This window comes from Myodes glareolus, chromosome 9 (genome assembly GCF_982192425.1).
Source record: "Myodes glareolus chromosome 9, mMyoGla1.1, whole genome shotgun sequence".
NCBI lineage: Eukaryota > Metazoa > Chordata > Mammalia > Rodentia > Cricetidae > Myodes > Myodes glareolus.
In genome coordinates this window covers 1,984,325-2,000,743 of record NC_142034.1, presented here as the reverse complement: position 1 = coordinate 2,000,743, position 16,419 = coordinate 1,984,325, and the positions used below count along the sequence as shown (strand labels likewise).

Below are 16,419 nucleotides of genomic sequence, written 5' to 3'. Positions count from 1 at the left end.
AGCACCAGGAGGCAGGGAGATGAGGCCTGATGCTCAGCTCACTCATCTTCTCTAGTCCAGCCCCCCTCAGCCCCAGACCCCGTCGGCCCCAGACCCCAGCCCACAGACGGCAGGTAAGAGTGGCTCTTTCCACATCACTTCAGCCACATCCAGGTTTGTCTCGTGAATGATTCTAGGTCCTGATCCTGTTGACAATCGCTTCAATCATCACAGACACACCCACACCCACACAACGAGCAGAACTAAGGCCCCTACAACACCGCCTCAGAGGAAGGGTTTCCAGACACACGGATGCTTCACAGGCACAGCATAACTAATAACAGCTTCAGGCTGAAAGCAGAAACTGAAAGAGTTACAAGGACTAAATCTACAATTAGGAACTATTTTACATTTCTCATAACTGATAATTTTTTTTTCTTTTAGGAGACAGGGTTTCAGTATGTATCCCTGACTATCCTGGAACTCACTATAGTGACCAGGCTGGCCTTGAACTCATAGAGATTCGTCTGCCTCTGCCTCTCAAGTGCTGGAATTAAAGGTATGCACCAACACTGCCCAGCTAAGATTTTTAAGACATCAGTACCAAAATGTGAAAACTGAAGACCTCAGTGTGTGACCTTAGGACTAGGCATTCACAGAGTAGGCCACATATCAGATCACAGAGCTCACTTCAACCCCTGTTAAGGGCCAAAACTCTCCAACATGCATTCAAAGTCCTAAAAAACTCCCAAATGTCTAGGAATTGTTATGGTTTGTATTTAAAGTGTCCCCCAAAATGCTCATGAGTTGAATGCTTGGTCTCTCATGGTGACCACGAAGGACAACAGGCTCACAAAGGCTTTCTGTCTTTATCAGGGGATGAAACGACCCACTAACAGACATTGGTGGCATTCTGGAGGTGATGGAAACACCAGGAGGTGGTGCCCCTCTATCTCGCTTGCTCTCTCTGCCTCCAGCACACCCTGCCATCACTGCAACAACTGTAACTCATACCTAAAGATGAGGCCAAGGGCCACAGCCCAACTCCGAGACTGTAAGACAAAATATATCTCCCTCCTCCTAAGCTGCTCTCTGAGGCATCTGTCACAATGATGAGAAATCTTAAGAGGCTGTAGGCAAGAGGAAATCAGCAGGAATCAGAAAACACTGTGAGAAGCGGAGAGGTGGCTCAGCAGTTATAGCACACACTGCTCTCAGAGGCCTGAGTTCTATCCCCAGCACCCACGTCAGATAGCTCACAACAGCCTGTGACTCCAGCTCCAGGGGAAACAATGTCTCTGGTCTTTGTTGACCCTTGTACTCAACACACACACAAACCCACATATATGCACACAATTTAAAATAAAATAAATCTTTAAAAATACTGTGAGCTGAAGAATGATGTCACATCTTCGATCTAGTCTCGATGCAACCCCAATAAAAATGTCAGCAATTATTCTGGAAGAAACCAAAGGCCATTGCAGGAGCTGGCCAAGCATGCAAAGGAGCACAGATGAGAAGGAAGACCTTGAAGGGATGGAGCAGTCCACCTCTCACGACCAGTCACGGGGGGAAGCACAAAGGCTCGGAACATGAAGCAGGCAGAACTGGTATGGGGGACCAGCACACCAGTGAACACAGGCATCCCCAAGAGTCTCAGACAACAGGGGCTGAGAAGGACACAGCAGGGGACAGAACGGATCAACTGCACAGCCACATGAGTCCTGCCTCACTTAAACTGATCCCAAGTGGGGTGAAAGATAAAAGCCACCAGAATAGATCTTTAGAATTTAGGGTAAGCAGATATTCCTACTTTTCTTAAATAGAACCAAAAAAGCACCAAAGGGGAAAAAAGTCAATAAACTAGGCCAAAGTAAAATTCAGAACTTCTGTCACCAAAAGATGTCCAATGCCAGGTGAAGTAAACTAACCCTGTAACCCAGCACTCAGGCTACAAAATGAGATGGTGGGTATAAGGGTCCATCTGGTTGTCAGCTTGCCTGCGTCTGGAATCAACTGAAAGTTAAATTGTTGTGCACTCCTGTGTGGGACTGTCTTACTCAGATGAAGCAGAAGACCTGCCCTCATCTGTGCCGCACCCTCTGGCAGCCCTCGGCCTGACGTCAAGCTCACACCCTTACTGTCTGGGCTTCCATCCGAGACTGCAGACAGCAGCTGTCCCAGGCCTCCAGCACCAGACTGGGACCGCAGACACAGCCATCCTGGGGGACTGAACAACTACCAGGTTCCTGGCTCTCCCACAGTGGACCGGCCACTGCTGGACTACCCAGACGACAGCTGTGGCCATTCCCCTAAGCTCCCTTCTCTAGACTATCATCCTACCAGCGGTTTCCAGGAGGTGAAGCGGTGAGCGGGTAAGCAAGCGCAAGGCCTCCTGCAGTGGCTCTGACCACCACACAGCACAGGCATGAGACGCCACTGCCTCAGGCTGGAGCCTCCAGCAGAGACAACAGCGCCCGTGAGATGCAGGTGAGAGGATGAGAGGCTCACAGGGAGCTTTGGGGTGGCAGGATATTCAGCTTGCCTGGATGGTGGCTTTGGCTAGGGTCACACTGCAAAGATATGTCAAGCTACATGTAAGAACTATGCTTTTCTACACACATGTTGTACATTTCTTCAGTGTTCATATATGTGAGTCTTCTTCAACTGCTCTCTACTTTACTGACGCAGGGTCTCTCTCTCAGAGCCTGGAGCTCTCTGATCAACTACTCTAGGGCCCGGTGCGCTCCTGGGATACCGACTCTGCCTCCTGAGTGCTGGGACTGCAGCTGCCCAGCCCACCCAGCTTTTACAGGGGTTCTGGGAAGCTGAGCTCCAGGTCTCAGACTTGCACAAGTGCTTTACCTGCTAAGCCACTATCCAAGCCCACACCTTACTTCTTCCTTTTTTAATAAATAATTTATCTTTATTTTATGTTCTTTGGTACTTTTGCCTACATGCATGTCTATGTGAGGGTGTCGGTCTCCTGGAACAGGAGTTACAAACAGGTGTGAACTGTCAAGCGGCGCACACGTAAGCACTACCATTATGCATCAATAAGGAAACATTCAACACTCTCCTGAAAAGGAAGCAAAACACAGGCAGTACAAAGGGAAAAAACACACGTGGCCTTTGTGCCCACGAAACAACATTTCCACTCATTCAGGGAAGCCAAAAGTGCAGATGACAATGCAGATATGGTGACAGACAGCTGTGGAGCTGCGACCTCACCAGGCACAGGGTGAAAGGAGTCTCATTTCTGGAATACTTTCTATAGACGCAGTCTCGTGTATATGGAAACACCTGTGCACTGTAACAGCAAAAGGCTGGACGGCTGCATGGGAGACTAGGTTATGGCATTTCCCTATGGGGGCTCCTGGGATTCAGCTCCAATAAAGGCAGCACGGACGCGCACACCTGCGGTTGAGCAGCAACCAGCTATGGGCGCTGAGCAAAGATAGCAGGAAGCTGCATTACTAAAAACAAAACCAAACAAAAACGCTGGAGCATGTCCACACGTGTGCACATACACTGTCGTCCTAGGACCGCCCACTAATCTAGCAGTGGTGCTCGCTGTGGGAGTATCTAGGGGTGGGCGGATAGTCACAGTATGAACACACGTTAGTGTCCTGTGATAGGTAAGGAAGTGTAATCGTCCCCTCTGGGGAAAGTCCTGATACACAAGGGGCAGAGACTGAGCCACCTGTTTGGCACATTTCCCACATCCCCTTGACCAAGTATCTTTTGGTAATAAAACACTGAAAATGAGTGTAGGACCTGTCTAAATATCCCAGGTGGTGACTGTATTCAAGGACCTCTCCCTGACTAGACTGACGGCCAGGGGCCAGGTCATGTGGTCAACATTCACCTGCATCCAAGGCACAGGTGCACACGGCTGAGGGGAGGGACACACTCACCTGGGCTGAGGGGGCATTCTTGTGGGCTTTCTTATAGATCAGAGCTGGGCAGATGAAGCAGATGAGACTCCCCATGGTCGCCCCTGTGAAGCCGAGGATGGTTTCCACTGCAAATGAACAGACAGCAAGGCATGCTCACCAGGCATAGGGGCGGACAGGACCACTGTGAAGGCTGCCTGAGAGCCCGCGAGCAGACATCCACGGTACCCACGGGATCCACTACCACCTCCACGTTTCTCCTCCTCCTCATACACTAAGATTTGTCAGAGCAGAGCAGAGCAGCCTGGAAAATTCTGACAGCCCATCTTTAATTGGTCAAGAACAAACCAGGCAGTGATGCAGAGGCAGACAGATTACTCCAAGTTCGAGGCCAGCCTGGTCTACATAGTGAGTTCTAGGATAGCCAGAGTTACACAGAGAAACCCTATCTCAAAAAAAAAAAAAAAAAAAAAGTAAATAAGTAGACAGAGAGATAAACAAATAAAAGGCCAAGCACAGGGCGTTTCTAACCAAAATCAGAAGTTGGCTCCACAGGGCCTAGCACTCTCTACCATCACTCAACAGTAACCTAGTGCCTTGTCCAAGATGTGTGTGAGAAAGGGCATGGCGTGCTGGCTGGGTAAAGCCATTGCTCCTGTGTTTGGTCTACAGAGGAATGGGTATGACCTTGAATTTCTAGGCAGTTTTTAGCACACCAGAGAAAATGGCATGAGACTTTGGAGTAATCTTAGCTAAATGCTAAGCACAGGCTAGGGACATCCCTGGGCTCCCCACACAACAACAAGAATGGAGGGAAACTAGAGGCAGACAAGAGGCAGCAGGGCCAGAGGCAGCAGAGCTTACCATTGGGAATCAGGATCCCACCAACCATGGTTCCAAACACCACCGAGAGGGTGAGGACTTTAAACCGGAGTGGGGGCATGTAGCCCCCTGCAGCAAAGGTTCCATCTTTTTGCTACATGAAAGAAAGCAGAAACAACCAGTTGGAAAGGACTACTTTCCAGTGGCGTGACCACACAGAGCTCTACTGAGCAAGCCTATCTCCGCACGGGTCCAGGCGGGCTCACCTGACAGGCGAGTATTCCAGCACAATCAGATTTGGCTGAGCAGCTTTAGTGGAAGCCTGCAGATTGCCAGGAAGCCATAAGCTTTACTCCAGCACGGGCAGTACGTCTTACAACTTTGGTTAGAAATATTAGTATTACACTCTTCATTTTCATATTTTCTCTTAGTGCAAAGACACACAAAATGGACAGCAGAGTAAACTCCAGAGGGACAGTCCTGCTGAGTGAGTCAGCTTATCACCAGCGTGCAGCTTCGGAGTCCGTGTTGAAGCCCTACATACACACATGCACACACACATGCACTCAAACACACATGCGTGCTTAGCTATTACCATCACTGTCAACAGATCCAAGGTGGGCACTTTACAATTCTGAAGTTCAGGAAGGAGGAAAGTGGGGAAGAATTTGCTGGGGGCACAGCCCAGCACCCACCACACCTGGTGTGCAGGAAGGAGGAAAGTGGGGAAGAATTTGCTGGGGCACAGCCCAGCACCCACCACACCTGGTGTGCAGGACGTCATCTCAGGTGTAGCAGCACAAGAAGAGGCAATGGCCTCAGACGCCCATACAGCCTGGTTCAGACCCTGGCTCTGCCAGCACCAGCAGTGTGCCTGTTTCCTCTCTGAAAACAGACGTATCTCCCCATCGAGTCGCTGAACCTCATGTGAACTGACACACAGGAAGGGATGACCATAATGATCTCTCTTGGGTTAGGAACAATGAACCTTCCAGAACTAGAATTCCAAAGCAGTCTATTTTCATAACAGACATTAATGCAGGATGAACTGCAGTGGCTGGATCCTTTGTTAAATAGGGATGAGTTTATCCATAACCCAGGAACCCCAGTCATAGCACTGGAAGTTGACCAAGAAATTCTCTAAAGAAGGAACCAAGAACCTGTGTGCAGACAGGCAGAAACACCATCACAGGGGAACATCTAAAGAGGGGAAGAACAACAGGTAGAGATGCTGTGGTTTCCATGGATACACATACAGGCCCCAGTACAGCTACTGAAACCAAAGGGAAAGGAGAATAACGCTGTCAACAGACACAGATATGGGGAAGTGGCCACATGCATGTGAAGGAGAAGCCGGTGAGTAAAAGCTCTTTCATTTTCTTTTTCTCCTGTCTCTCTCTTTGTGGTTTTTCCAAGACAGGGTTTCTCTGTGTATTCCTAGCTGTCCTGGAACTCACAGATATCTGCCTGCCTCTAACTCCTAAGGGCTGGGACTAAAGGCCTGCGTAACTACAACACTTTAAGAAAGTGGTGAACCTTCTTAACACTTCCCTTTGTTCCATTACTGATCTTTAGCACTTGAGAAACAGAGGTAGGCAGGTCTCTGTGAGTTCAAGACCAGCTTGGTCTAATAGCGAAGGTCAGACCAACTAAAGTTACACAGTAAGGCGCTGTCTCAAAAACACAACAACAACAAATCCTTTGCAGAAGCCCAGTGGTGGTGGCACACGCCTTTAATCTCAGCACTCAGAAGGCAGAGGCAGGTGGATCTCTGTGAGTTTGAGGCCAGCCTGGTCTACAAAGTGAGTTCCAGGACAGGCTCCAAAGCTACAGAGAAACCCTGTCTCGGGAGGTGAGGGGGAGGACACTTTGCAGAACAGACGGACATTATGCAAAAAGCAACAACACTGCTTCAGTCTGCAGCACATGCACACACCACACTCACATGAAGCAGCGAGGGGTGTTTCAGCACCCACAAGTGGCAGTGGTACAGCATGAACCAGGGCAGAGAAGGGTGAGCCTTGGTCACAGAGCTGGTCTCGCCTTTGCCCCTTCTGGTAGTTTGAATGTAATTGGTCCCCATAAGCTCATAGGGAATGGCACTATTAGGAGGTGTGACTTTGTTGGAGTAAGTATGGCCTAGTTGGAAGCAGTGTGTCACTGTGGGGGTGGGCTTTGAGATTTCCTATGTTCAAGATGTTGTCCAGTGTCTCAGACCACTTCCTGCTGCCTTCTGATTAAGATGTAGCCAGCACCATGTCTGCCTGGTTACTGCCATGTTCCCCACCATGATGATAATGAACTGAACCTTTGGAACCGCAAGTCACCACCTCAATTAAATGCTTTCCTTTCTGAGAGTCGGTGTGGCCGGGCAGTGGTGGTGCACACCTTTAATCCAAACACCCAGGAGGCAGAGGCAGGTGGATCTCTCTGAGTTTGAGGCCAGCCTGGTCTACAAAATGAGTTCCAGGATAGCCAAGACTGTTTCACGGAGAAACCTTGTCCCAAAAAAACATAAGAAAAAAGAAAAAAAGTTGCCGTGGTCATGGAGTCTTTTGACAGCAATAGAAACCCTACAACACCCCTCAAGGGACAAATCCAAAATCCTCCTTTGCATGGCATCCAGGTACATAAACACTAGCAGACGTAGACGAGAGACTGCCTGTGAGAGGCACCTCCTGTCACCAGCAGCAGATCTGTAGGAAGGGGGCACAGACAACAGCGATGCCATGGCTGGAGCAGCTGGGAGCGCGGTGCCAGCTGTGCCAGCTGTTTCTACTGGACTTTACACTGTGGGACCAACACTGCATCCCTGACCCTAAGTGTTTGAGGGACCTTGTATTTCTGGCCATGGGGAGTCCTGGCTGATCAGACAAACCTGGTGCTAAAATGCCATGCATTGGAATAAAAGAGGTCATCACAGGGAGCAGGCCAGCCAGTGCGGCTACCTTACTGGATGCAGGAAAGGGTGCCCTGTGAACAGGGGTGGAAAGCTGAGATGGAGAAGTTTGATGGGTATGAGGCAACCCAGGGCAACAGCAAGCAAGGACCAGAGCCTCTGAATTTCAATCCCTGTATCTGAAAGTTCCTTGTGGGGGCTGGAGAGATGGCTCGGTGGTTAAGAACTCTATCTAGAAAAACCAAAAAAAAATTTCAAATAAAGTATTTTAAAAAAGTTTCTTGTGAAGGGCACACACACACGCACACGCACTGTACAAGGGCTCTACTAACACAATGCACAGAAGTCACTACAAAGTACAGAAGCAGCACAAGCCCATCCCGTGACACCAGCTGTGACCAATGTCGGCCAGGGGATTTGTGACCCTGCTACGTCCTCCCCAGGACTGTTCAACAGTGGTCCTCATGTCTCAGGGTCTCTCTGACTTGAGGTTGCCAGGCCAAAGATGAACTGAGCTGCATCAGAGCCGGCAGGGCCCAAAGGGCACTCCTCTGTGCTCCTTTACCGAGGCTAATTCAAGCCACGCCTGGTCAGGGAATGCACCCAGCTCAAGAGCAGTGGGTGTGTTTGAGCATAGACAAGGCCTTAGGCTCCATCCTTAGCAACAAGGAAGAAAAGGAAAGAAAGGAAGGAAGAAAGGAAGGATAGTCTCTATTGAAAACTTCCTGCTGGGGTCGGCAAGAAAGGCTCAGCAGGTAAAAGCACTTGGTACCAAGCCTGACAACCTGAGTTTGGTGATGGGAAAGAACTGGATCCCGCCAGTTCCCTCTGACCTCCATTCACACACCAAAGCCGTAAGCCCCACTACCACACTAAATAAAGAAAAAATTTAAATTACAAGCAAACAATGACAAAAACCACAGGGCAGGAGGGTACTCACCTGTGATTCTAGCACTCAGAAGGCGGTGCTAGGAGAGACAGGAAAGAGAACCCTGAGCTCAAGGCCAGCCTGGAAAACTACCAGACTCCCCTCAATAACCCAAGACTTCATTCACTTAATTGGTCAGCAAGACAGCACAGCAGGTAAAAGCACTTGCCACCCAAACCAGACTCTGGGTTCAGCCTCTAGACCCATAACAGAAAAGAATCAACTTCTAAACAATGTTCTCTGACACACACGTGTGTGCGCACGCACGCGCACGCGCACACACACACACACACACACACACACACACGAATAAAAGCTTACTGATAACTAGGAAAAGCTCCACCTGCCACTGTCGTGGAAACAGAGCTAGTCCAAGGGAATGAAAGTTCGTACCTGCTGCTCAAACAGAAGTGTGTTCAAGGCCTGTCTGCATGGCAGGATCATCATGGGGAAGCCCACGGCCACGGACATCATGAAGCCCACTCGGATCATCTCCGTCACCAGGTTGGAGGGGAAGTGGATCAGCACGTTGCCTGCAGTGGCATCGGTGAAGCTGACGTAACCAAAAAACCCCACCTGTCAGAGGACAAGAACGAGCAATGTGGCTAGCTCGGTCTGCCAGTACGCCACCAGTCACTCTGCTCCCCGCCTGTGTCCCACATCGGCCTCAGGGCCTCCCCAAGGAAGTTGGCACAAGGCCCACCTGCCCAGGGACAAAAGCTCTGCTCAGCTCCCCAGTCATGAAATTCTTGACAGCCAGAGATGAACTGTCGAAGTATAACTTCAACACAACCATAAATGAGGCAAAAATGGAGCTGCCTATATGGAAAGGAAGGGTCTAGAATGCCTCCAAGTCCTTCAGAGGAGCTGACTTTTTTCCTTTTTTAAAGATTTATTTATTCATTATCTATACAGTGTTCTGCTTGAATGCAAACAAGACAGATGAACAGTGGAGGACGGATGGACAGTGGAGGACGGATGGACAGTGGAGGATGGATGGATAGTGGAGGACGGATGGACAGTGGAGGACGGATGGACAGTGGAGGACGGATGGACAGCGGAGGACGGATGGACAGTACGGGACGGATGGACAGTGGAGGACGGATGGACAGTACGGGACGGATGGACAGTACGGGACGGATGGACAGTGGGGGACGGATGGACAGTGGGGGACGGATGGACAGTACGGGACGGATGGACAGTACGGGACGGATGGACAGTGGAGGACGGATGGACAGTGGAGGACGGATGGACAGTGGGGGACGGATGGACAGTGGGGGACGGATGGACAGTGGGGGACGGATGGACAGTACGGGACGGATGGACAGTGGAGGACGGATGGACAGTGGAGGACGGATGGACAGTGGAGGACGGATGGACAGTACGGGACGGATGGACAGTGGAGGACGGATGGACAGTACGGGACGGATGGACAGTGGAGGACGGATGGACAGTGGGGGACGGATGGACAGTGGGGGACGGATGGACAGTGGGGGACGGATGGACAGTACGGGACGGATGGACAGTGGAGGACGGATGGACAGTGGAGGACGGATGGACAGTACGGGACGGATGGACAGTGGGGGACGGATGGACAGTGGGGGACGGATGGACAGTGGGGGACGGATGGACAGTGGGGGACGGATGGACAGTACGGGACGGATGGACAGTGGAGGACGGATGGACAGTGGAGGACGAATGGACAGTGGAGGACGGATGGACAGTACGGGACGGATGGACAGTGGAGGACGGATGGACAGTACGGGACGGATGGACAGTGGAGGACGGATGGACAGTACGGGACGGATGGACAGTGGAGGACGGATGGACAGTGGAGGACGGATGGACAGTGGAGGACAGATGGACAGTGGAGGACGGATGGATGGTACGGGACGGATGGACAGCGGAGGACGGATGGACAGTACAGGACGGATGGACAGTGGAGGACGGATGGACAGTGGAGGACGGATGGACAGTGAGGTAACATGGGGTCTTGCATGCAAGAGGCAGTGTGCTGTGCTAACGCGCATCAAGAAGTGTGGAACGGCTCCTACCATGACATAGAAGGCGGTGACCACGTTGAGGGAGGAGGCAAATATGGAGCTCATAGTCTTCACCGACGGTTCGTCCAGGCTGTCATAGGTAGGCAGGACCTGGCTGTGTAAAGACAAGCGAGTTACACAGACTCCAGACAAGCAGGTTCCAGAGCCTCACCCCCTCCTGACAACTCCTAGGACTCTACCACAACAATCCAGACAACAAGGCCCTGGCACTTCCTTCCAAAAACTTCTCCACAGACAGACCATGGTGCCAAGGACAGCAGTCGGGTGACACTACGGAGGGTGGCACCGTGATAAAACCAAACCTACACCCTGGAAGGTTCCACGCAGACACCTGTACAGCTAGCACTGATTGGGCAGGAACGAAAGCAGATCTGAAGCCGGGCGGCGGTGGCACATGACTGCCTTTAATCCCAGCACTTGGGAGGCAGAGGCAAGGGAATCTCTGAGAGTTCGAGGACAACCTGGTCTACAGGGTGAGTTTCCAGGACAGTCAAGGCTGCACAGAGAAACACCACCCCCACCCCCCAAAAAAGAAAGCAGATCTGAGTAAGTAGCAAATAGGAAGCCAATGCAGCGCCTCTGCCAAGGGATGGGAAAGTTAAACACACACAAATCTGCTAGCTGCGGCCACCTCAGCACCATGAACAGACACAAAGGTGAGCAAGGCGAGGAGACAACCTACACATACTGCCTAACTCACAGCCTCTCATCAGTGTGACGAGAAAACTGGCTTCTGTCCTAGGTCCGGTGCCAGGAGTGTGCTGCTGCTGGACAGGTGAAAGGGACCAATGTCACCGGCAGAACAGGGATAACCTCATGAAGGGATAACCTCACTCTGAAAACAGCATGTCTGAGGACTTAGGACAGAAAAAACAACTGAGGAGCATATACAGAACCATGGCACCTGCAAGGTGTGGGGAGCCAAGGCTGAGAAGGGACTAAGAGGAGAAGTGGGCGCTGCGTCTGAGACGGCTCGGGTCAGGGCACCACGTAAAGAATTAAGTCAGAACAGGAGGAAAACCTGGTAGCCACCCTCAAGCACTTCCCAGGTGGCTATAGCCTTCCAGGACAAGATCAAAGGCATTAAGGAAGCCGGACAAGGAACAACCAGGCAAATGGGTTTGTGTATGTGTGCAACCATAGACATCTGCAAGCTGGAAATCAGCAACCAATAAACAGATTGGCACAAGGATCAGTGGAGCCATGCCCAAAAATGTCTTCAAAAAGTCCAAGAAAAACAAAGAGACACACTACTTTGATCAAAAAGCAAGCAAGAATAAAGTAGGAGGGCAAGGCTGCAATCCCGTCTAGCCCAGGCTTACAAGTCAACCTCAGCACAAGAGGCCACCAGAGTCATCAGCTAGGAGGAAACAAGGCAGCCACACTCCACACAGCTTCCAGGACAGTGAAGGGAAGCTAGCGTGAGCCCTGTCTCAGCTCGGAGGCCAGCAACAGCTCTTCAGGCTGACCCAGACACACGTGCACACACACAGATGCATGTGTGCTTACACATAGACACACATATGCACACATGCACACACAGGCCAGGGCACTGCGGTGCTGGGATGTGGTGGATGTGCCTCACACAGAGAGAAAGCTGACCCACAGGCTTCCATTGGGTCCCAGCTGCCCTCCTACCTCACCCCCTCTAGAGAGCAGCCTCTGTGGCATCGCCAACTCTTGAGGTGTCCTCACTACTCCTAGGCTGCATGTGAGATCTCTAGGTGCGATCTCTTCTATCGAGGCTTTCTGTGTCCTATGTGGCCCTTTCTCCAGACCCGTGATCACGGTTCTGAGTAACACAAGACTCACTGACCACGAAGAAAGATCAAAGGGTCAGAAGATGACAGTAAGAACTACACCAGGCACAAAGCAAGGGGCTGGCTGGCTGCCCTCCCAGGAGGGGCAGGCCTACTGGGGAAGAACTCTTGTCACCTCACCTAGCAAACACTCCAGGGCTTACAGCCTGGGAACAGCATGTGACCAACATGGAAGAGAGTACATTTATGAGCCCAGGTCTTCGTGGAAGGAAGACGGACCCTGCACTTAGACAGTGGCAAGCTTCCACCCTCCAGAAACCAGTCATTTGCACTAAGAACCAACCCCACAGATGTGCACGGCCTGCTAGGTGGCTACCACCAAAGAAGCCCAACCGCAGGCTTGTTTTTTGAAAAGCAAACACGCAGGCAGAAAGGACAAATGGTAACTAGGTACACTGCACAAGAATGTAACTTCTGTCATCGATGATAATGGGGACATTAAACAGCGAGGCTGGAGCTCGTTCTGGCAGAGGTAGAGCTGCCAAGAGGGAGCCGGTGAGTGGGAAATGACGATTTGGAACTCGCATGTGGGTGTAAACACAGCAGTGTGAGCAAATTTTCTCTGTCACACTAGTTTACGATTGGCACAATACATGCCCACTGACACCACAGGAGGGGGGGCTTCTCTGCCAGCCCCCCAACACACATGCCGATGGTCTTTTCCCATTGATGTCAGATTTACACTTACTGTTCCCACCCGGGCAAGCGCCACAAGCTCCTGCCACCCTGATGGAGAAGGTAGCGCGGCTGCGATGGTGGAGCAGCCCGTTCTGTGTTCACAGAGCTCCACATGCCAGCACCCGCCTGCACACACAGCCTCAGCCGTCCTAGCAGCAGCCTCAAGTCAATGTTTGTGGAAGAAGAACAGCTAAATTCTGGCAAAACCCTTGGGACTCTGCACAATCAGATGGCTGGGTTGCTGCTGCACCCCCCAGCCAGCTCTCTCGTGGAGAAACTAGGTGCCCTTGCCAGCTAGTCCAGCAGAGCTCACTTCCACGAGAGCACAAACTCTCCCCTTCGACCACCAGAACAAGTCATCATTCTTCAGTGGTCAGGAATAAGCAACCCAAGAAACAAGCAAAGCAGGGCTCTCCACCCCTCCACACCCTCACACCCACCCCTCCACTCAGTGGCACTTACGACTGACAGGCAAAGGACATGCCGAAGATGGGGACGCAGCGGAAAATGCCCTCCCAGCGGATGTAGCTGACCCGCTGCAGCCACTGCCCACTGAAGAGGCCATGCTTGAGGGAGGACAGCACAATCTAGACCGAGGAGAAAGTAGGGCAGAGGGTCAGTAGTCAGCGTATAGCTATGCCCACTAGACACCGTGCCTCAGAGGAGGCAGGAGACACGCAGCTCCTCTCTACATCAGAGATGGCTTGTTCTGTAACCCGGGCAGTATGAAAGAGCAGGGACACCCCTGTCTGATCCTCTGGGCCCTGGCTCATACTCAGTCCACACCTCAAGCCGCCTGAACACTGCTGAGGGGTGAACCTGGCTGCAGGGCGTTCTCGGCACTTGGTGGAGCTCCTCCTGCCAGGCCTCTTAGTGGAGAGAGGAGTAAAACCTCACTCACCACCCCAGCCTTGATGTCTCTCTCAAATTACAGAATGCAGACCTCTTCACAGGACGTGTCCTTCCTTTTCTCACCCTGACCCAGGCAGACACAGTCATCTTTTAGGAGGTCAGTCACTGAGGATGTGGCTACCTGAGAAGGAGTTAACTGTCACTGGGCTGGTTCTCAGAGTGCTGAGGGGCACTGGCAGGTCATGGCTGCAGTGAGAAATCTACAGCCTCGATCAGTACCGACCTCCTGCAAGGACACATGGCCCTGCTTTCAGGAGGGGCAGCTTCTTCCCTGGCCAGTGAAAATGAGTCCTGAGAGTTCAGCAAGATCAGGCAGCAGTGGATGAGGACCCTCTCGGAGGTCCCCACACGTCATCTCCCACACTGTCCTCCACAACTGGCACCAAAAATGACAAATGCCACCATGGTGGCATCATGCATCTGGTTACACGTTCCACATGAAAGATCTTCTCATAAAACACACAGCCGCTATATTTGCATTTTCCAGAGCCTTGGTAGAGAGACGTGGTCTCAGAGCCCCTGGTCCTGCTATATTCAACTGCCCTGCCTCAGATGCTCACTATCGGACACACACACAGCCTCTGGGACATGACAGTAACTCACCATCTTGTAAGACTCAGAGTCCCTCCTCCCATCCCCCACAGGTAGCTGATAGCTGCCCCAGACTTGGGCACTTACGGTTACAGGAAAGGCTAAGCCACAAACACCCCCTTAGCAGTGTGTGTGGCGCTCACCACAAACATGAAGATGGTGTAGAAGAGGAGCGCCATGGCGCTGAAGGACTGGATAGAGGCCATCACGTTCCTCTGCAGGCTGAGCGGGAGTACGATGCACAGGGACACTGCGAAGAGCAGGAACACGCGGAAGCTGTTGGTCACCTGGAAGGGAACCAGCAGAATCCTGTGGGTCTGCGGCCTGAGCTTACTCGCTACCAAGGCTCAGCTTGCCAGTGGCACCAGGACAGGAGCTGCTGCAGGCTGGAGAGCACCTTGAGGCCTTAAACAGAAGATGGCGGGGTCAAGTCTGGCATGCTCACTCGGAAAGCTCCCCTCCCAGCAGCCGTGCCATGTGAATCTAAGTGCTAACCACCTCTGGCCCAGCCAAGCTCCACAATGAGACTCCCTTGTTACATAAGAGTGGGCAGGAACCGTCCTGCTCTGGGCATTCCCTGCACAGCTAGCACCCGGGGTTAGGGGAAGAAACCACCACTTCTCCACACAACTCAGAGCCAACTCTGCTGCAGAAAGAAATTCTGCTCCAGAAAACTCATCGCAAAACCCCAGACCAGCCTCTGCCAGCAAGCAAAGGTCTAGGGATATCTACCATCTAAGTCAGCTGCAGCCAGCACTCTGACTTCCGGGATCCTGCTGCATAGCTGACAGCACAGGCGGAGGTGAAGAACTCTGCCAAAACCCTTGAAACCATCCACTCCCCAGCTACAAATACCTGCGTATCTAAAACAACCCCACGGCTGAGCGTGGGAACACTGCACGTGACGGAGGAAAAAGCAGACAGGCTCTGTGCATACCGGTTCTCTGCGCAGGAGACTTGTAAGGCTGCAGAGGGCAATATTGTCCATCCTGCAAGTCTCTCAGATGCTTGGCCCCGGCACAGGTCAGGAGGTTTTGAGAAAGGACCCAAGCACCTGTGTGAGGGTCTGCCCCGCAGCTCCACTGGACCCACAGGAGGAGTGGGAGGATGGAAAGCAAACCAGACAGATACCTTCAGAACACAGGACGCTCACTGGAAAGTTCTCCAGCACCGTGTAAATCCAACACATTGCATTCAGGAGTAGGGCCACCCCTCAGCTGTCATCTTTACAAACTAAATCCATCTCTACCATCTTCATATCTGGTAAACAGATGTGAAGGGCTCTTACAGGACAGACCCTCCAAGGCCATGTGCACACTCTCCCTAGACAGTCACTGGCCACAGCTGTTGCCCAGTAGGGGAGGAAGGCTGTGTGAGGCAGAGTTCACAGGTGGGGTTCACCAGGGACGGGGAGCAGCAGGTTTGGAGAATGCACAGAGCTACGTCATAGGCCCTGATTGGCAGTGTTTTCACACCTTCCTCAGCAGGGTGGTGACTCAGCTCCCTGACTCAGTGTACTGTCAACGGCCAAGCACAGCAGCCACATGAGGACCTGGCCTCTTTTGTCATTTGATGGGCATCAGTGGAAGGCTGAGGCCTCTGGGCTGCACCATGGTGTGACCTGTCATGTCTCACGTCCTTCCCACCCCTCACACTACAGGCTGTCTCACAGCCTGCTCTCCCTCTCCTGGGGCCTCTCAGACACCACCCCCGTAAAGTCTCTGAAATCCAGGCCAGGAACCTGAGTAACGGTTGGCAGGCATGGGAAGCTTCTCTGGGCCAAGTACACTGGTTTCAGGAGAGGAGACACTGGGCGGCAACCACAAGCACT

The 16,419-nt window shown here is 52.0% G+C and overlaps 1 protein-coding gene across 5 annotated transcripts in view; it reads right to left on the bottom strand.

Moving 5' to 3' along the window:
• Slc38a10 (solute carrier family 38 member 10) overlaps positions 1–16,419 on the bottom strand; it is a 46,418-nt gene that overhangs the window by 18,020 nt on the left and 11,979 nt on the right. For all 5 annotated transcript variants that reach the window (XM_048429387.3, XM_048429393.3, XM_048429389.3 and 2 more), the window contains exons 5-10: positions 14,732–14,875; positions 13,548–13,672; positions 10,579–10,681; positions 8,918–9,100; positions 4,740–4,851; positions 3,897–4,003 (exon numbers count right to left, since the gene is read on the bottom strand). In XM_048429387.3, coding sequence (XP_048285344.3) covers positions 3,897–4,003; positions 4,740–4,851; positions 8,918–9,100; positions 10,579–10,681; positions 13,548–13,672; positions 14,732–14,875 — 774 coding nt within the window. The remainder of the gene's footprint in view (positions 1–3,896; positions 4,004–4,739; positions 4,852–8,917; positions 9,101–10,578; positions 10,682–13,547; positions 13,673–14,731; positions 14,876–16,419) is intronic.